General features: G+C 45.1%; 1 protein-coding gene across 2 annotated transcripts in view; it reads right to left on the reverse strand.

Annotated features, from left to right (window-relative positions):
* LOC141116962 (NACHT, LRR and PYD domains-containing protein 3-like) overlaps positions 1-22,603 on the reverse strand; it is a 138,483-nt gene that overhangs the window by 56,422 nt on the left and 59,458 nt on the right. For both annotated transcript variants that reach the window (XM_073609489.1, XM_073609490.1), the window contains exon 5: positions 5,024-5,089. In XM_073609489.1, coding sequence (XP_073465590.1) covers positions 5,024-5,089 — 66 coding nt within the window. The remainder of the gene's footprint in view (positions 1-5,023; positions 5,090-22,603) is intronic.

Here is a 22,603-nt window from a genome sequence, read left to right on the forward strand (position 1 = left end):
GATGTGCAATGTTAGTTTTCCACCACACATAGAATTTTGCTTTTAGGCCGAAAAGTTCAATTTTGGTCTCTTTTGACAGTTCCTCTGTGTGTTGTGGGGGATCCTTCCAGCACTCAAGCCCCAGGCCTGAGGTCACCCCCCCAGACTAGGAGGCACCCTCAAAGGCCACTGACAGCCTCCAAAGCATTCCTTCATCTTCCACCTGACTGCCCCTGCTGGCATGACCCAAGAGTATTTAAGAGGTCCTCGCCCCCTGCCAGCCCACTTGGCTGGGGATTTGCTGGGTCCCTCCTCAATACTCCAAGCAGCTCTTCCTAAACTCCACCCTCTACTTCTGGAAGCTTCTCCAAGGATTCAGAGAGTAGGGGGTGTTGAAAGAAATGCTGCTTGATGAGTCATCCAGCCTCCGAGTCACTCATCCCTAATGCAGATTCAATCCAGGCATGGCTGCCAGCCAAGCCAAATTTACCTACTCTGTACAACTATGTACACTGTTTAGTACAGTAGAGGGTGCTACATCCCTTTCGAGGGTAAATTTCGACATTTGGGTTTGCTGCACCTGTCATACATGTTGTGTGAAAAAAATGATAAAAATGTAATTTGGGTACAGCGTTGCATGACCATGCAATTACCATTATGGGATTGTCCAGACTCCCATAAATAGTCAAGCTCAGGGTCTGCCTCTTCAAGCCCACTACATTCTAGAGTCCACTAGAAAGCAGGGAGAAGTAGTGGAGCCTGTAGTCTGTGAGTCCCAGAACAGATAAAAAATAATCACACTCTGCTCCACTGGCTACAGAGGAGCCACAAAGATTACATTTACTTAAAGCGGAGTTCCACACAAAAATGGAACTTCTGTTCTCCCGATTCCTCCCCCTCTCCGGTGTCACATTTGGCACTTTTCAGGTAGGAGCAGATACCTGTCTAATACAGGTATTTGCTCCCACTTCTGGCGAAAAATCCGCAGTGATCTACGCCATGTCGAGCCCCCCCCCCCCCCCCCGCTGTCTTCTGGGAACACAGATCCCAGGAGATAGCAGGGACCAGTCAGAACGCGCAGCATGACTCGTGCATATGCAGTAGGGAACCAGGCTTGCTAGCAATGCCGGCGCCAGATTGGCTTCAGGTGAGGACATCGCGGGCACCCTGTACAGGTAAGTGTCCTTATTTTAAAATTCAGCAGCAGCACTATTTGTAGCTGCTGACTTTTAATTTTTTTTTTTTTAGGCTGAACTCCGCTTTAAGCCTTACTAGCAACTAGGGTTGTCCCGTTACCGATACTAGTATCGGTATTGGTCCCGATACCGAGTATTTGCAGGAGTACTTGTACTCCTGCAAGTGATCCCGATGCTTCACCCGATACCTGGACACGCAGGAACAATCGGTGCGGCAGCGAAGTTATAATCACCGATCTCCCAGTGTGGCTTTCAATAAAGCAGCTGAAAGCCACGGAGGGGAGAGGAGGAGAAGCACACAGGGAGATTGGTGATTATAACTTCCCCGCCACCACACCGGTTGTTCCTGAGTGTCCCCTGTATCCTCCTGCGGCTCTGCTATGAGTCCTCCTCTGTGTTCCTGAGTGGGCTCCTCTGGTCCCCCCCGTCCTCCTCTGCTCCCCCTCTGTGCGCTTCTCTGTGTTTATCTCCGGTACCCCCTGTCCTCCTCCGTGCTCTCATCCGGCTCCCCCTGTCCTCCTTCGATCCTCCCCGTCCTCCTCCGCTCCCCCTCCATGCGCTCCTCCTCCATGTTCTCCTCCGGTTCCCCCCTCCTCCTCTGGCCCCCCATCCATGCACTCCTCCTCCATGTTCTCCTCCTGCCCACCCCCCCCTCCTCCGCTCCCCCTCCATGCGCTCCTCCTCCTTGTTCTCCTCCGGTCCCCCCCCCCCCCCCGCTGCTGAGAAAGGGACTGGGGAATCTCTATCCTCAGTCCCTTTCCAAGTCTCAAAGGGGAAATGTCAGGGGTCTGTTTAGACCCCTGATATCTCACCAAAGCCTCCCTACCTCCCAACAGGATTGAATAAGAAAATTAAAATAAACATTGTAATAAATAAATATTCTAAATTAAAATTGAAAAAAAACAATAAAAAATAAAATAAAATAAACACTGACACAATAAACAAAAGAAAGCATTGTAAAAAAAAAAATTAAATATATATACATATAAAGTATATATACACACACACAGTGGGGACGGAAAGTATTCAGATCCCCTTACATTTTTCACTCTTTGTTATATTGCAGCCATTTGCTAAAATCATTTAAGTTCATTTTTTCCCTCATTAATGTACACACTGCACCCCATATTGACAGAAAAACACAGAGTTGTTGACATTTTTGCAGATTTATTAAAAAAGAAAAACTGAAATATCACATGGTCCTAAGTATTCAGACCCTTTGCTCAGTATTTAGTAGAAGCACCCTTTTGATCTAATACAGTCATGAGTCTTTTTGGGAAAGATGCAACAAGTTTTTCACATCTGGATTTGGGGATCCTCTGCCATTCCTCCTTGCAGATCCTCTCCAGTTCTGTCAGGTTGGATGGTAAACGTTGGTGGACAGCCATTTTTAGGTCTCTCCAGAGATGCTCAATTGGGTTTGAGTCAGGGCTCTGGCTGGGCCATTTAAGAACAGTCACTGAGTTGTTGTGAAGCCACTCCATTATTTTAGCTGTGTGTTTAGGGTCATTGTCTTGTTGGAAGGTAAACCTTCGGCCCAATCTGAGGTCCTGAGCACTCTGGAGAAGGTTTTCGTCCAGGATATCCCTGTACTTGGCCGCATTCATCTTTCCCTTGATTGCAATCAGTCGTCCTGTCCCTGCAGCTGAAAAACACCCCCACAGCATGATGCTGCCACCACCATGCTTCACTGTTGGGACTGTATTTGACAGGTGATGAGCAGTGCCTGGTTTTCTCCACACATACCACTTAGAATTAAGGCCAAAAAGTTCTATCTTGGTCTCATCAGACCAGAAAATCTTATTTCTCACCATCTTAGAGTCCTTTAGGTGTTTTTTAGCAAACTCTATGTGGGCTTTCATGTGTCTTGCACTGAGGAGAGGCTTCCGTCAGGCCACTCTGCCATAAAGCCCTGACTGGTGGAGGGCTGCAGTGATGGTTGACTTTCTACAACTTTCTGCCATCTCCCAACTGCATCTCTGGAGCTCTGCCAAAGTGATCTTTGGGTTCTTCTTTACCTCTCTCACCAAGACTCTTCTCCCCCGATAGCTTAGTTTGGCCGGACGGCCAGCTCTAGGAAGGGTTCTGGTTGTCCCAAACATCTTCCATTTAAGGATTATGGAGGCCACTGTGCTCTTAGGAACCTTAAGTGCAGCAGAACTTTTTTTGTAACCTTGGCCAGATCTGTGCCTTGCCACAATTCTGTATCTGAGCTCTTTAGGCAGTTCCTTTGACCTCATGATTCTCATTTGCTCTGACATGCACTGTGAGCTGTAAGGTCTTATATAGACAGGTGTGTGGCTTTCCTAATAAAGTCCAATCAGTATAATCAAACACAGCTGGACTCAAATGAAGGTGTAGAACCATCTCAAGGATGATCAGAAGAAATGGACAGTACCTGAGTTAAATATATGAGTGTCACAGCAAAGGGTCTGAATATTTAGGACCATGTGATATTTCAGTTTTTCTGCAAAAATGTCAACAATTCTGTGCTTTTCTGTCAATATGGGGTGCTGTGTGTACATTAATGAGGAAATAAAATGTACTTAAATGATTTTAGCAAATGGCTGTAATATAGCAAAGAGTGAAAAATTTAAGGGGGTCTAAATACTTTCTGTCCCCACTGTATAATATATATATATATATATATATATATATATATATATATATAAAATATGATAAAAAAAAGAAATTGTAGAAAAAAAAGTATTGGTAATCAGTATCGGCGAGTACTTGAAAAAAGTTTCGGTACTTTTACTCGGTCTTAAAAAAGTGGTATCGGGAGAACCCTACTAGCAACCTAACCTAGGTTGGTACTACAGTAACATTACAGAGAAGAGTATGTTCCTGACTGGCAAGTGACAGCTCCAAATCTCCTCTATCAATCAGGAACAAATCAGCATCATCCCCAACCTTGTGATCACTATGAAGTCTCTAACATGGTGAACACATTTTTTTACAAATACTGACAGTTGAAGCCGGAAGGCTGCAGAAATCTAGTTTTATAGATCCATTTCACTGCAATGAGCTTCTGGACTTGAAATAAAATGAGATGTTCAAGAATTCTGATTCTGGGAGGGCCAAAAAACAAGCCAGGGATCCCCATGTGATACGCAGGTGGACGCATATCATTATTAATAATTTGTCAGATTCAGAAGCCCTCAGTGGAGTAGATGGTATAAATGAAGTGTAATTGTAAGCTCTAATGAGCAGGGCCCTCTGATTCCTCTTGTACCAAATGGTATTGTAACTGTACTGTCTGCCTTAATTTTGTAAAGTGCTGCGCAAACTGTTGGAACTATATAAATGCTGTATAGTAATAATAATATTTATTATTATTTCAACATCATCTCAGCACTTAACATAGAGAGAGTCCTGTGTTTTATCAGATACATTAATGCCCTGTACACACGATCGGACATTGATCGGACATTCCGACAACAAAATCCATGGATTTTTTCCAACGGATGTTGGCTCAAACTTGCGTTGCATACACACGGTCGCACAAAGTTGTGGGAAAATTTGATCGTTCTGAACGTGGTGATGTAAAACACGTACGTCGGGACTATAAACGGGACAGTAGCCAATAGCTTTCGTCTCTTAATTTATTCTGAGCATGCGTGGCACTTTGTGTGTCGGAATTGTCCACATACGGTCGGAATTTACGGAAATGGATTTTGTTGTCGGAAAATTTTATAGCCTGCTCTCAAACTTTGTGTGTCCGAAATTCTGATGGAAAAAGTCAGATGGAGCCCACACACGGTCGGAATATCCGACAACAAGCTCCGATCGCACGTGTTCCATCGGAAAGTCCGACCGTGTGTACAGGGCATATGTGTTTTATTTACCTTTCAGCTTTGGAGTCAGTGAATGTCCTAGTTCATCCAGGAGAATCTGATCCACCAGATCCTTACCTATAGAGAGGAATATAAGATGATGGGTCTGAGTCATGTATAATTGAAGCTGACCTTTCACATACACCAAACTACACATTAGATTGATATCTAAACAAAGGAATATAACTTAAAGTGGTTGTGCACCCTTACATAAACCCAGTGAATTGACTATCCTTATGCAGCGCCCTCTAGTGTGCTACTAGTGTGAGTGTAGGAAAATTTATGTTGACTCATGCTTTACACTGTGAGTCTTAATTAGGTCATGGGTTTATTTTAGGTCAGGGCTGGATGACTCATGCAGACAAGTCTCTGGTGCCTCCCTCCCTGGTTCTGTAATGTTGGAGAATGTTAGGAAATGGAGGGTGGAGGCTAGGAGGGTTGTTCTGAATACTCAGGGGAGTTTGGCCAATCCCCAGGTGGTGGGTCTGGCAGGGTGGTCAGGCCATCTCTTAAGTATGCATGAGTCATGCTGGCAAGGAGACGGGTGGAAGATGGAGATGGAGAGCTGCGGGGACTGTCAGTGGCCCTTGAGGCGAACCCCCTAGTCTGGAGGGGGTGTTCTGCCTTGGGCTGGAGTTTAGCGCTTGCCTGGAAAGATGATGACCACAGAAGCAATTTGGAAGGAGTCTTTCCTGAGAGGCAGAGAGAGCAAGGAAGACAGTGTGAGTACTACAGCATGGTCAGGGACTAACAAGGGGAGAGACTGCCACACGTAGCAGGCCTCTCTGGAACATAGCGGTGTGCTTAAATCTTCCCTAATCTTTCCCTGGAAGATCTCTGGAGAGTCAGTCAGGTAGACTGGTGAAGAGTCAGTCGGGTAGACTCATGATGAAGCAGCCAGGTAGACTGGTGGAGAAGCAGCTGGGTGGGCTGGTGGAGAAGCAGTCGGGTGGGCTGGTGGAGAAGCAGTTTTTTGGGCTGGTGGAGAAGCAGTCAGGTGGGCTGGCATTTCCTGCAAACTAATATATAAAGTGCTTGTGCAATCATTAGTCCATCATAGTGCAATCATAGGTGCAAACAAAGTGCCAATCGTAGTTGCTTTCTGCTTGTGAAGATTCAAGTGCCACTCTGTGCTTCCCTCCTAAGTCCCCACTCACCAGCAATATGATTCAAAACCGCATGGTCTTTGTCCTGCACCAGTGGATGAATCTACCTCCTTCCTTCTCTTCCAATTACAAGGTTCCCATCATGATGGTATAAGGCATACCAATGAAGAGAGAGATGTATATAGCGTAATACTGTTTAGTTTATTGAAATTGTTAAAAACAAATGCACTTACAGCAATGAAAAATCTTGTGGGCATGTAAATAATGATTGACTGCCGCCGTGGCATGCATTCCAGCCATCAGATTAGGGTCTCTATCTCGTCCCCACTTGACGTGTTTCGCCCCTCCTACTGGGCATCTTCAGAAGCCAGTGTGACACCCAGAGGATATTTACACAGGAGACTTACCAGAAAGCCAGCGCTCCCCCTTATTCAGGGAGATCAGTGAGCACTGAGATCAAAAATTCCACTATAGGTAGACAAGGCATCGGCTCCAATGGCTCCGAACAGCCCATTCAAAGGTCTAACTTTCCTATGACTCCAGATAGACCATCCACTGGATTTACGCTCCCACCATAGGTCACATACAGTAAGTATAAAACAAAGGCTCCACATAGTGTAATAATGTAAAACAAATCCTAGCATGATTGGTTCTCCTGTAATCCTCTCCTGGAAATAATTTGTCACCTGTTCCCAGCCTGGAAGAGCCCCACTCTCTTTGTACAGCCGTTGCAAGGAGTCCACGCAATTGTCAGTTAAAGTAACGCAGTGCCGTGTTGCAAAAAATGGCCTGGTCATAGAGGGGGGTAAATCTTTAGGGGGCAGAAGTGGTTAATCTCAGTTTAACAGAGCAGCATGCTACGGATCTAGTATACAGGGAGGTAGGTCACAACACTGTGGGGCTTCCAAGGAGAGGAGTGAGGAGATACTAAGGGAAGATTACTTAAAAGGTATGTGCTAGCGGTCCGCACCCAAATGACCGCTACAGGATATCTGCTTGTGCCTACAGTGTTTTACGCTGAAGAGTTCTGTTAGTGTGATGTTAAATGTCCATCTTTGGAGATACAGTAAAGTGTGAAAAAAGATATCTTTTGTGTGGACATTCTTTTCTTTGTGAATATAAAGGCTAATGGCCAGGGATGTTGTGGGCAGGCCTAAGGCCAGGAGTTGGGCACAATATGGCGAAGTGGGTCACTGTCCTGTCCAAGAAGAAGTGGAATGAGATCTTGAGCAATTTTGTGCCAACAGTCAGCCAATCACAAGCCACCAGTGGCGTCTCCAGCTTTCAAATTTAGGGGGGGCACATGGGGGGACAGGGACAAAAGTAGGGGGGCAACTATAAAATGCATATATATATATATATATATATATATATATATATATATATATATATATATATATATATATATATATATCCTGGGGCCCTTTACTACGACCCCACAACGGGCCCTTTCACATGTTCTGCAGTGAGCTCCCTTCCTACTGTATTGGGGTCCCCCAGGGTGGCAGAAAACAAGAGATATATGTCACCAGCATATCAAGAAAATATAAGGATCCAAAGCAGTGGGAGAACTATCAGGGTTGCAAAGGTTGTCTTGCCTCCGGGCCCTGGTGTTCTGCCACTGTGGGGTTCCCCAGCCTCCTCTTGCTGTCCTGCCCCTGCTATTGACAGCGCTGGTCTGGCATCTCTTGGAATTTACAGGCTGGTCCTCCTGTCCTAAGGACAGGAGAAAGCAGTCTGTTTTTTCAGTAACTGAGAGCCCTGGTGGAGTCCTTCCTGCAACTCGCTCTTCTCCCTGCCAATGAGGATGCAGGTGAAGGAGCAGATCGGGCGGCCGTGGTTGTGTGAACGCTCGCATTATGCAGTGTCAGCGAGCAGGGGAGGGGGGAGGAATCACCCGCAGGAGCTGACTGGGGACTCTCTCCCTCTTAGACATTGATTTTTTGTAAAAAAAAAAAAAAAAAATTTTTTTTTTTGGGGGGGCACATGGTGGGGCACAGCATAATGTTGTGGGGGTCAGGGCCCCCTCTGGCCCCCCCCCTAGGGTCGCCATTGCAAGCCACTGTACATGTTTTTTGGGGGGAAAGTTAGAGAGGAGTTAAGTGGTCACATGGTTTCTAGACATGGGCGGTTCCTTTCGTTCCGAATTAGTGTTCGGACAAATTTTTCGTTATTCGGAGATTCAGATACAGTGGGGATGGAAAGTATTCAGACCCCCTTAAATTTTTCACTCTTTGTTATATTGCAGCCATTTGCTAAAATCATTTAAGTTAAATTTTTTTTCCTCATTAATGTACACACAGCACCCCATATTGACAGAAAAACACAGAATTGTTGACATTTTTGCAGATTTATTAAAAAAGAAAAACTGAAATATCACATGATCCTAAGTATTCAAACCCTTTGCTCAGTATTTAGTAGAAGCACCCTTTTGATCTAATACAGCCATGAGTCTTTTTGGGAAAGATGCAACAAGTTTTTCACACCTGGATTTGGGGATCTTCTGCCATTCCTCCTTGCAGATCCTCTCCAGTTCTGTCAGGTTGGATGGTAAGCATTGGTGGACAGCCATTTTTAGGTCTCTCCAGAGATGCTCAATTGGGTTTACGTCAGGGCTCTGGCTGGGCCATTCAAGAACAGTCACGGAGTTGTTGTGAAGCCACTCCTTCGTTATTTTAGCTGTGTGCTTAGGGTCATTGTCTTGTTGGAAGGTAAACCTTTGGCCTAGTCTGAGGTTCTGAGCACTCTGGAGAAGGTTTTTGTCCAGGATATCCCTGTACTTGGCCGCATTCATCTTTCCCTCGACTGCAACCAGTCGTCCTGTCCCTGCAGCTGAAAAACATCCCCACAGCATGATACTGCCACGACCATGCTTCACTTGTTGGAACTGTATTGGACAGGTGATGAGCAGTGCCTGGTTTTCTCCACACATACCGCTTAGAATTAAGGCCAAAAAGTTCTATCTTGGTCTCATTAGACCAGAGAATCTTATTTCTCACCATCTTGGAGTCCTCCAGGTGTTTTTTAGCAAACTCCATGCGGGCTTTCATGTGTCTTGCACTGAGGAGAGGCTTCTGTCAGGCCACTCTGCCATAAAGCCCCGACTGGTGGAGGGCTGTAATGATGGTTAACTTTCTACAACTTTCTCCCATCTCCCGACTGCATCTCTAGAGCTCAGCCACAGTGATCTTTGGGTTCTTCTTTCCCTCTCTCACCAAGGCTCTTCTCCCCCGATAGCTAAGTTTGGCCGGACGGCCAGCTCTAGGAAGGGTTCTGGTCGTCCCAAACATCTTCCGTTTAAGGATTATGGAGGTCACTGTGCTCTTAGGAACCTTAAGTGCAGTAGAAATTTTTTTGTAACCTTGGCCAGATCTGTGCCTTGCCACAATTCTGTCTCTGAGCTCTTCTGGCAGTTCCTTTGACCTCATGATTCTCATGTGCTCTGACATGCACTGTGAGCTGTAAGGTCTTATGTGTGGCTTTCCTGTCAGGTGTGTGGCTTTCCTAATCAAGCCCAATCAGTATAATCAAACACAGCTGGACTCAAATGAAGGTGTAGAACCATCTCAAGGATGATCAGAAGAAATGGACAGCACCTGAGTTAAATACATGAGTGTCACAGCAAAGGGTCTGAATATTTAGGACCATGTGATATTTCAGTTTTTCTTTTTTAATAAATCTGCAAAAAAGTCAACAATTCTGTGTTTTTCTGTCAATATGGGGTGCTGTGTGTAAATGATTTTAGCAAATGGCTGCAATATAACAAAGAGTGAAAAATTTAAGGGGGTCTGAATACTTTCCATCCCCACTGTATATCCAAAAACAGAAATTACAATATAAACAAATTTTAGAGCCAGTGTTGAGAGAGGGGCTGCACAGGGAGGGGGATTAGTGAGGGACGACTGTCTCTTTCTCAGCAGATAAAAGCTGTCAGCAGGAAGAGGGGGAGACATCAGCTTTCAGCTGCTGGGTTAGACAGACATAAGTGTCAGCCATTACTAATCCCCCTTCCTGTGTGGGCCCACCTGTGGCACCCTAAAAGAGTACTGGTAGTCCCCCCCATCAGCGGCCTTGGTGCCACATTGTAATCGAAAATAAAAAGTTTTCGATTCAACTGATTCAAAATGTATCGATTTGAACGTTTCTAATTTAAAAAAATGGTAAATTCAAAAAATTTCCGAATGCGAATCCCAAATACGAATTGAACGAATCAACCAAATTTAACTAAACAAAATAACTAGATTATGAATCTAAAAGAAACAAAACACACTTTTTGGAACAAGAGAAAATCTATCAAAGAGGAAAAGAGAGGAGAGCAATGATAATGGAGAGGAGTGCAGTGTTTATGGAGTTACACTTGGGATTAGGGGCATTGCTAGGTCTACAAAAGATCTGGGGCTAGAGCTCATAGCAGCGAATTAAAGAAAGTTGTACGCTTGAGCGGGCATACACATGTATATAATATGCGCGCGCGTGTGTGTATATATATATGTATATATATATATATATATATATATATATATATATATATATAAATAACATTATATATTATCATTACATCAGGGTCCCCAAAGCCCCCCTCATTACATCAGGGTCCTCAGAGAGCCTCTCCCTTACATCGGGGTCACCAGAGAGCTTGTCACATTACCTGCCACAAGATGTAGCTTGTCACTTGCCACATCACCTGCCACCAGATATGGATTGTTACATACAGAGAAGCTAGGGTATACAGAGGCTGGGTATAGAGAGAGGTTAGGGTACACAGAGAGACTAGAGGCTAGGGTATACAGAGAGGCTGGGTATACAGAAAGGCTAGTGTATACAGAGAGGCTATGGTATACAGGGAGGCTGGGTATACAAAGAGGCTAGTGTATACAGCAAGGCTGGGTATACAGAGAGGCTAGTGTATACAGAGAGGCTAGTTATACAGAGAGTCTAGTTGTCATGAATGAGTGGGACCAGAACCGTGTGATCTGCGACAGTGGACACCAAGACGTATATATGAGTGAATGATAATAAGGTTTATTAAAGATAAGTAGTAATAAGTAAACACCCCAAATACAAATAGTGCTCAACCAACCAACAGAAACCAACAGACAACAGATAATATATACAGCCAAAGGGAAGTACCAAAATCAAACACGTTAGCCAGGCCAGGGTCATACACAGAAGATAAGCAGATAACAAAGGGCAGTTCCAGAATCGCAAACGTTAGCCAGGCCAGGGTCATACACAGCAGATCAGCAGATGAACAGGGACAGGACAGGAGAAGGAGATGATGGATGGGATCAGACTACAAGGAAACAGGAACACAGGAGGGACAGGATCAGGATGGGATCGGGTACAGGCTCAGGTACAGGTTCAGGTTTACAGGTCGCAGGTACGGATCCGGGCACAAGGAAGATACCAGGGCAAGCATGCGAATGCTTATCTTTGGGAGGTTGTCCGCAGATTTGGGTTCGGTCCGGTCTTCATCTCCTGGGTTGAGGCCATCTACAAGTCTCCAACAGCCAGGGTTTGTACCGGCACGGTCATCTCTTCGCCCTTCTCTCTGTGCAGAGGGACGAGACAGGGCTGCCCTCTCTCCCAAGGGTTATTTGCACTCGCGATAGAACCCATGGCCACCCTTCTTCGCTCTACACCAGAGGATCAAGGTATTGTCATAGGCCACCTCCATGAAAAAGTATCCTTATATGCAGATGACACCTTACTGTACCTTAGAGATGATGGAGTCTCCCTGAAGGCGGCCTTATCGCTTATTAACAAATTTGGGCATACTCGGGTATTTGCATTAATTGGAGGAAATCTGTGTTGTTTCGTCTTCATTCTGGAATAGATCCCCTCCCGACGGATGCGCAACTCCAGAGGGTTTCCCAGTTCAGATACTTAGGGGTTGAAATCCATCGGGACATGAAGCAATTTATAGCCCTCAACTTAGACCCAGTGATATCCCAGCTATCCCAACGCTGTATGGCCTGAAAATTATTACCACTAACCCCAGTAGGCCGGGTTAATCTTATTAAAATGTCAGTGCTACCCAAATTCACCTACCTCTTCAGACAGACCCCTATACCCCTGCCGGATCGTCTCTTTAAGAAATTGGATAGTATCATCACCTCCTTTATTTGGAATGGCAAGACTGCTAGAGTAGCGAAAAATGGTGGCTTTCTGAGGAGCCAGCTAACCCTGCGTCTACGCTAGAGGCGGCACTACTTGGTTCATACTCTGAACTGAGGAACCTGATACACAGGGGCCCCAGGTCCAACCCTTGGGTGACCCCCCCATTCGTACAACCCTTCGAGTGTGGGATTCTGTTTCTCTGAAACTTGGGAAGCCCCATGTCTGGTCCCCGAATACTCCACTCTGGGGTAACCCCCGTCTGCCCCACTTCCGTTCCATTATTTGGGCCAGATATGAGATCACGACTTTGGGGAACATAGTGTCCCAGGCACGGTTGACTACTTTTGATGACCTTAAACTAAATCGGGGACTCCCGAATCAGATGTTCTTCTGATATATCCAAATGCGTCATGCTTTCCGCTCCCAATTCCCCTCTTCGGTGAGTTTGGAGGTGTCTGAAGTGGAGAGTGTGCTCCGATCCCCAGCTGGAGTGAGAGCGCTCTCTACTTTATACAACAGATTCGCTGTTCTTGACACATCCAAGGTCTCTCAACTGTTCTCGGTTTGGCAAAGGGATATTCCAGAGCTAGCGGACGATGACTGGGAGAAGGTAATTCAGCAATATCTACCCCTGACGATATCGTCACGAGATAGATTTATTCAGTTGAAATTCTTACACCGTGCCTACTACTCACCGGTACACTTGGCGAGAATTTATCCTGACCGAACGTCCAAATGCCCTAAATGTAGCTCAAAGAACGCTGACTTCTATCATTTGGTCTGGTCCTGCCCTAGTATAGTGGAATTCTGGAAGGCAGTCCTGGCTGACATTAACTCTATAGGGAAAGTAAATGTTCCATATAGCCCTATCCCCCTCCTTCTGGGTATATGCAACTTCCTAGAGGCCCCTCAGAAGAAAAAACTGTTTGTTTTCTACATGACAATGTATGTGAGAAAGGCAATACTCCTACACTGGAACCAGGCTCACCCACCTACTAGACAACTTTGGCAAACACTGGTCAACATAGCCCTTCCACTATATAAATTAACATACATAGGTAGAAATTCCCTCAAGAAATTTGATAAAATCTGGGCAGCGTGGGTGAAGGCAAAACATTTGACCCTTGAATAAATAAACTAGGAGTCCTATAAACCCCTGGAGTCATTTAATGATCCTGAACCAATGGCACCCTAACCCTATTGGATATGTCAATGGCTAGACAGGGGTTGAGAGGTTGGCACCCCCCCTCCTTGTTCTCCCAAGTACCACTATGTCTTCTGAACTTGCTGTACCCAGTTGGACTACTGGAACACTTGTCTACTGCATTTGCTGTTTATATTACATGCCTGTACTGTTTACACCGCTGCTGGGAAAACATTTTTTTTCTGTCTATGAAGATTTGTAAGCCTTTTCCAATGTCTGTTCTTTTGAGAAAACTTGAATGAACTATTTGTTAAAAAAAAAGCCTGTGAATGCTTGCTGGGCACACCTGCAATTAGCCTCAGGTGACATCTGATCGCAGGAGGTGCTGTCTGCTCCACACTGCCAGGATCCATCCGCTGGTGGACGCCAGTACTGCGGCCCAAAGATGACATAATACCACCAGGGGAAAGCTCTCCTGACAGTTCCAAACCGCCAGGAGACACCTGCTGGTGGACCTCAGTACTGCACACCAAATGATAGATATTACTAGCGGATGGAACCTTTCCTGACAGTACCAACCCCCAAAGGAGCGACCTCCGGGCGCTCCAACTAGTTGTACTTGTCCATAGTCTATGGCATCAAGCAGAACAACGGATGGGGGTACATCAGGCTGGGCAACAGGCACTTCAGGCTGGGCATCAGGCACTTCAGGCTGGGCGACAGGAACATCAAACTCGGCAACGGGCACATCAGGGCAGACAGCGGGCACATCAGGGCAAACCAGCTCTGGGTCATCGAGCTTGGCAACAGGCTCTGGGTTCTCGAACTGGGCAGCAGGCTCTGGGTCATCGAGCTGGGCAGCAGGCTCCGGGTCATCGAGCTGGGCAGCAGGCTCCGGGTCATTGAACTGGGCAGCAGGCTCCAGGTCATCGCGCTGGGCAGCAGGCTCCGGGTCATCGAGCTGGGCAGCAGGCTCCGGGTCATCGAGCTGGGCAGCAGGCTCCGAGTCATTGATCTGAGCAGCAGGCTCCGGGCCATCAGGCTGGGCAGCAGGCTCTGGGTCATCGGGCTGGGAAGCAGGCACTGGGACATCAGGCTGAGCAGCAAGCACCGTAACAGCAGGCTAGGTAACAGGCACCAGCTCAGCAAGCTGAGTAACGGGCCCGGCCCAGAGGGCTGGGTAACGGGCCCTGGATCAGTGAGCCGGATGCTGGGCACTGGCCCAGAAAGCCGGATGACAGGCACTGGCATGACAGGCTCAGATATGGGCACTGAAACTTCAGGCTGAGGCTGGGACACCGGATCTTCAGGCTGAAACACCGGATCTTCAGACTGGGACACCAAGACTTCAGACTGGGACACCAAGACTTCAGACTGGGACACAAAGACTTCAGACTGGGACGTCGGGACCCCGGACTGGGACACCGGGACCCCGGACTGGGACACTGGGACTTCAGACTGGGACACTGGGACCCCAGACTGGGACACTGGGACTTCAGACTGGGACACCGTGACTTCAGGGTGGGACACAGAACTTTCAGGCTGGCACACCGGACCTTCAGGCTGAGACACCGGATCCTCAAGCGGGGACACAGGCACCGGAACTTCAAGCGGGGACACAGGCACCGGAACTTCAAGCGGGGACACAGGCACCAGAACTTCAAGCAGGGACACAGGCACCGGAACTTCAAGCAGGGACACAGGCACCGGAACTTCAAGCAGGGACACAGGCACCGGAACTTCAAGCGGGGACACAGGCACCAGAACTTCAAGCGGGGACACAGGCACCAGAACTTCAGGCTGGAACATGGGCACCGGAACATCAGACTGGAAGGCAGGCACCAAGACATCAGACTGGAAGGCAGGCACTGAGACATTAGACTGGAAGGCAGGCACTGGGTCATCAGACTAGAAGGCAGGCACGGAGACATCAGAGTGGAAGGCGGACACCAGGACATCAGACTGGAAGGCGGGCACCGGGACATCAGACTGGAAGGCAGGCACTGGAACATCAGATTGAACAGCGGGCACTGGAACATCAGACTGGACAACAGGCAGAGACACTGGCACAACAGGCTGAACAACAGGCATTGGAACATCAGGCTGGAGTGGATTAGCTGGTGTGGGGGCAGAATTGGATGATGGCAGGATGGTATGGGTTGGGAAAAACTTCCGCTTCTTTTTGGTTTTAGCCACTGAAGATCTGTATGTGGGTACAGGGCTAGGTGCATAAAAAGTGTAGCGCTTACTGTATCAAATGAGAGAAAGAGTGTCATATACTCGTATGAAATTTATTTAATTTTCTAGGTGGGGCGTATTTAAGGCCTTTATCCATCACTGATATTTCGGCTTGGGTAAGTGTCTGAGTACTCAGATTGAACACACCCTGTCCCACTAGACTCTTTTTCTCTTTCCTCCTCTGTAATCTCCTCCCCCCTCGACACCCTCTCTTAGGTCTGGACCTCGTTTTCTGGCATGTCGATCCTTTGGGGTTATGAACATATGGAGATTCAACATAATTTTCTCTCCTATTACTGGAGCTATATGTATCTCTAAGAGGTGAATATCTATTGTAGGTGCGTAATGGGGAGGAGGGATAATTATGGTATGAACTCTCATCATAGTATGGGTCAGAGCGTGCCCCTTGTCTCACTGGTGAAGGACAGTGGGGTTGATTATCATAGTCCCAGTGGGGACGTGCTTCAGAGTGTTGTGTATTCCCTCTAAAGTTACCTCTGTTACCACGTTTCCCTCTGTGATTACCCCCACCTCTCGAAAAAATTTTAGGGGTCTGTGGACTAAAATGGCGTACTCTAGGTTGTGAGGTGCGTGGTACATCATTACGTCTCTCTATGCCCTTTGAGGTCCGACCTCTGGTGGAAATAGATTGAGGAGCCAAAGGTGTTAGAGTTGTCGGGACACCTGGTGGTATAGTTAACTCCGTGACCCCAGAAGTGACTTCCATAGATGGGGTGACCACAAATAATTTCTGCCAGCCGAAAACAGTGTTGGTTTTGTAGTCTCCCACATCTCTGGAATATTTTTTCAGTTTTTTGTATCTTTGATCTCTGTCCTCTTTTTCAAGGTGACTCAAAAGATTGGAGGAAAGAGAATTGTATTCTTGGGAGTTGTGTATCGATAATTTGTCTTTTAACTCTTTGATCTTCCTATCTAGAGAGAGGAGTCTATTGTTTTTCCTGGAAATAAGAACATTCAGAAAGCTGATACCTGCATCATTAAAGTACTTAAACCATGAGTCTAACTCAGTTTCACCTTGTTGGGGTTGTACCTCCCAACGAAGGCTCCTAGGTACCATCTGTTCTGAAATATATTGCTGTAAAAATACCAAATCCCACTGTAGGTGGAGTTCAGTTGTCATGACATTTTTTAGTCTCAAAAATAATCCTCCCACCTCGGTGTCACTCCCAGTTGCTATGAAGACTCCCTCGGTATTAACCTTATGGGAAGCCCGATAATCAAAAACATCCATCGGGAGGATAGGTGATAACAGTACAGAGCAGCAGCACTGTGTGTTCCAAGCAAATATATAAACAAAAAAGAAGATTAACCCTGCACTTACTCAACAGTTCAGCAGCTCACACCACAAATAGGATATTTGTTCAAAGTAATAGGTGCAAAAAAGTGTAGCGCTTATTGTATCAAATGAGAAAATGAATGTAATACTGAATACACAAAACAAGAAAGTAAATGAATGTCTCTATTACTTCATGGAGCACAAAGTATAGTCTCTGGTAGTCTTCAGATATCATTTGAGTGCAAAGAAATGTTCATAGTCCAATATTTGAATATAACGATCCTATTCACCACGTGAGTAACTGATACAGAAAAGTGAATGTGATGGACCCTCCACACAGAAGTAATGCAGGCTTATCAGAGGGGTTGGACTCATAAGAACGTATGCTCAATGAGTCAGAAAGGCTTGTATTACCAACCGGTAACGAAGGAGGACCTTTCAAATGAATGGCAGTGGAACTCCAAAGGCATCCAAAACTTTGGGGGAACTTCTTCTAATAGGTAATAGCCCGTCTCAGGAAAATGGCCCATATGAAATTAAAGGGCGCCACATAGCATAATTCCGTTTATAAAACAAATTTATTAAAAAAGGTAAAACACTTACATTTTAGTAGTAAGAAAGCGCTTAATGTAAAATTATGGCAGGCAGTGGAGTCTCCCGACGCGTTTCGTCTCACTAGACTTCATCTAGGGTGCTCAACCACTGCTGCCATGCTCCTTAATATAGATACTGTGACCCCCTTGATGAGAATCCAGCTCGTACCAATTTCCATCATGCACTTCGGGGTTCAGCCAAAATGGCAGACCCGCGTGCGTTCCAAGCCTCGTTATTGTATATTACTTATGCGTTCCAGCACCCTACACTTATTTGATGAATTTCCCTATATGTGCTGTTATACTAGATCCTATGTGCTGTTTCTTATAAAACACTCCCTTAAGAGAAAAAATATAAAGGTGGAAGGAGAGGGACTGTCCGTCTCCAGTTCCAACGAGTTCTGGATTCGTTGTCATGTAATGTATACGACGGCAGACGTTGCAAGTAGGGGCAGCGTGACTCGACTAACGTCACCACGTCAGGGTCAGGCGCGCGCTTCCCGCAATGTGGAGCGCAAAACAAAGCCACCGCTACTAGCGTGCGTATCACACCTCCATATGGCGGTCGGCTATGCGTGATGTCGTCGACATCAACCTGACGTATCGACGCATCACTAAAATTGACAGATTCTGCTGTCATATCAGAACACGGATCTGGACCAATGGGCGGGCAAATTTAACCAAGGTTGATGGGACAAACCTGGAATGACCCCTGTTTTATGAAAGGTGATTCACTGCACATATCACCATTTTCAGAATGTTGAAAAATAAATGGTGCAATTGCAAACTAGTGATAAAAAAAGAAATTGAGTAATAATTATCCCAAACATAAAGGGGAATATTATAGTGACAATGGACATCCCATAATGTTGCGGGGTCACTAATAAATAGACGCATGAATATACGTCTTAATGTCCTAGGTGACTAAAAAGTGATGTAAATAAATTATGAATTACTTGTAAGTGAAGTATATCAAAGAATGTAAAAAATTTCATTCAAGGGATGTGAACATCACCTGTGGGAGTAAATAACATAAAAAATATCTAAATGTGAAAATTATGAAACGTGATTACTAAAATTAATTTAAAGAAATTTATGTGTGTTCAAGATATCTCTGTAGAAGTCCAGGATGGATTCTCTCTGTGTCACCCCATATAAGAACAAACTACAAAAAATGTATATAGAATAGTATATATACTAAATACATCCAAAATAAAATAATACAGATTGTAACCTATGAGTCATTGATGAACAAATTATTATCCAGTTTCATATCCATACCCTGTGGGGATAGGGACTGTAGCTCTTGTATCCAGAACGTTTCCAGACGGGAAACGCCTCTGGTCATGGCGCCCCCCCTCCAAGGTGGAGTATATTTGTCAATCACTAAAAATTGTGAACCTATTGGATTGTTCTTATGGAATTCTTTGTAGTGCCTTGGTACACTATTTTTGGAATCCCTCCCTTTAATGAGACCAATATGCTCCCCCACTCTTATGGGAAAGGTTCTAGTTATTCAGCCTACGTATTGTTTACCACATGGACAAGTGAATAAATACACTACATATCTGGAGTTGCATGTGCAGAAAGGTTTAATAGTATATCTCCTTCCTGTGACCGTGGATGTAAACTCTGTCAGTTTGCGTCTCTCTAATGTGTTATGTTGGCACACAACGCATTTTCTACAGGGGAAAAAACCTGTCCAATCATGGAAAAAGGAGGGACGCACTGGAGGGTTAATGATATTAGGTGCTACATGGCCCCGCAGGGATGGTGCTCCTTTAAAGATGATTTTGGCCTGTTCAGGTAGCATCTTCCCTAAAATGGTGTCTTGTCTAAGAACCTCCCAATGCTTCTTCATGATGTTCTTAATTTGCTTGTGCTGTATTGAATATGAGGTTAACATAGCCCATTTGAATGTGGTGTCTGGTTCTCTCTCTGGTTTCGTCCCAAGAAGGGAGTCTCTATCCATATTGATAACTCTCCGAAGTTCAAATTGTACTGTTATCACCTATCCTCACGATGGATGTTTTTGATTATTGGGCTTCCCATAAGGTTAATATCGAGGGAGTCTTTATTGCAACTGGGAGTGACACTGAGGTGGGAGGATTATTTTTGAGACTGAAAAATGTCATGACAACTGAACTCCACCTACAGTGGGATTTGGTATTTTTACAGCAATATATTTCAGAACAGATGGTACCTAGGAGCCTTCTTTGGAAGGTACAACCCCAACAAGGTGAAACTGATTTTGACTCATGGTTTAAGTACTTTAATGATGCAGGTATCAGCTTTCTGAATGTTCTTATTTCCAGGAAAATGAATAGACTCCTCTCTCTAGATATGGAGATCAAAGAGTTAAAAGACAAATTATCGATACACAAAAACTCCCAAGAATACAATTCTCTGTTCTCCAATCTTTTGAGTCATCTTGAAAAAGAGGACAGAGATCAAAGATACAAAAACAGAAAAAATATTCCAGAGATGTGGGAGACTACAAAACTAACACTGTTTTCGGCTGGCAGAAATTATTTGTGGTCACCCCATCTATGGAAGTCACTTCCGGGGTCACGGCGGTAACTATACCACCAGGTGTCCCAACAACTCTAACACCTTTGGCTCCTCATTCTATTTCCACCAGAGGTCGGACCTCAAAGGGCATAGAGAGACGTAATGATGTACCCACACACCTCACAATCTAGAGTACGCCATTTTAGTCCACAGACCCCTAAAAATTTCAAGAGAGGTAGTGGTAATCACAGAGGGAAACGTGGTAACAGAAGTAACTTTAGAGGGAATACACAACACTCTAAAGCACATCCCCACTGGGACTATGATAATCAGCCCCACTGTCCTTCACCTCTTAGAGATACATATAGCTCCAGTAATAGGAGAGAAAATTATGTTGAATCTCCATATGTTCATAACCCCAACACCTATGAAAATCAGGGTTTTCACGAGGATCGACATGCCAGAAAACGAGGTCCAGACCTAAGAGAGGGTGTCGAGGGGGGAGGAGATTACAGAGGAGAAAAGAGAAAAAGAGTCTAGTGGGCCAGGGTGTGTTCAATCTGAGTACTCAGACACTTACCCAAGTCAAAATATCAGTGTTGGATAAAGGCCTTAAATACGCCCCACCTAGAAAATTAAACAAATTTCATACGTTTATTGATATTCACAAGTATATTTCAAACCCGATGCGGACAGATTACCCTGCAGCTATTTCAGGGACTGTACACTTGGGATTGGCCAATCCCTCTCCTATTGCTCCTGCAGTTAAAATTTTTAGAGATCTCGTTCTTGAGGATCTTGCTAAACTGCCTGAGAAGCATATTCGACATCCACCATTGTTGAAGGAGGGACTACAATCTCTTTGCGCACAGAAGAATTTAGTTGTCCACCCGGCTGACAAAGGGGGTGGCATAGTTGTTTTGGATAAGAGCAAATATTAGGAGGAGATGTATCGTATTCTGAGTGAACAAGACACATACATGGAACTCCCTAATAACCCTACCAATATTTACAAAAAACAACTTCAAAAACCTATAACCGAGGGCCATTATTTAAAGATCTTAAACAAAAAAGAAAATGCATTTTTGATAATTACCGCACCCAGAATCCCTACCATCTATTATTTGCCGAAAATCCACAAAAACCCGGTGTGCCCTCCAGGCAGGCCCATTGTGAGTGGTATCAACTCCATCACTTCACGAATAGGTAAATACATAGATTTTTATTTGCAACCCATTGTCAGGAAAACACCCTCCTTTTTGAAAGATACTAGCTCTATGATTAAACTTCTTGAAAATGTTGAATTACAGGATGGCTACATTATGGCCACAGCGAATGTGGCATCATTATATACCTGTATACCACATGAAAGAGGGATAGAGGCCGTTAGATACTTTCTCGACCGTGAACAATCCTTGGCATCCTTTCAATGTGAATACCTGATAGAGCTCCTTGAATTCGCAACCAAACACAATTATTTTTGGTTTAATCAACGTTATTACCTCCAACAGCGCAGAGTCGCCATGGGAGCGAAATTCGCTCCAAGCCTTGCGAACCTCTTTATGGCCAAATGGGAGGAGGATGTCGTCTATGCCCATGAGACTACCTCTTTGGTGCTATGGGTGAGGTACATAGACGACATCCTCCTCCTATGGAGCGGGACCTCTGAAGCATTGAAACAATTTTTTGAATGCCTCAATTCTACCGATAGAGGCATTTCTTTAACATATGAAGCCAGTGAAACTGAGATCCATTTTCTTGACTTAGAAATTAAGATCGTGAATAAACAGTTTAAATTCAATACATACTTTAAATAAACAGATCGAAACAGCTTCATCCCCACTGATAGCTGTCACCACAGATCTTGGCTTAATGCAGTTCCCCGCAGTCAGTTCCTCAGACTCCGTAGGAACTGTACTGACACAGATATGTTTATTGCACAAGCAGGCATTTTGAAACAAAGATTTCTGGACAAGGGATATGATAACGCCATCCTAGAATTTGAACTTCGGAGAGTTATCAATATAGATAGACACTCCCTTCTTGGGACGAAACCAGAGAGAGAACCAGACACCACATTCAAATGGGCTATGTTAACCTCATATTCAATACAGCACAAGCAAATTAAGAACATCATGAAGAAGCATTGGGAGGTTCTTAGACAAGACACCATTTTAGGGAAGATGCTACCTGAACAGGCCAAAATCATCTTTAAAGGAGCACCATCCCAGCGGGGCCATGTAGCACCTAATGTCATTAACCCTCCAGTGCGTCCCTCCTTTTTCCATGATTGGACAGGTTTTTTCCACTGTAGAAAATGCGTTGTGTGCCAACATAACACATTAGAGAGACGCAAACTGACAGAGTTTACATCCACAGTCACAGGAAGGAGATATACTATTAAACCTTTCTGCACATGTAACTCCAGATATGTAGTGTATTTAATCACTTGTCCATGTGGTAAACAATACGTTGGCCGAACAACTAGAACCTTTACCATAAGAGTGGAGGAGCATATTGGTCTCATTAAAGGGAAGGATTCGAAACATAGTGTACCAAGGCACTACAAAGAATTCCATAACA

The sequence above is a fragment of the Aquarana catesbeiana genome, linkage group LG13 (assembly GCF_042186555.1).
Source record: "Aquarana catesbeiana isolate 2022-GZ linkage group LG13, ASM4218655v1, whole genome shotgun sequence".
In the NCBI taxonomy this organism is placed as follows: domain Eukaryota; kingdom Metazoa; phylum Chordata; class Amphibia; order Anura; family Ranidae; genus Aquarana; species Aquarana catesbeiana.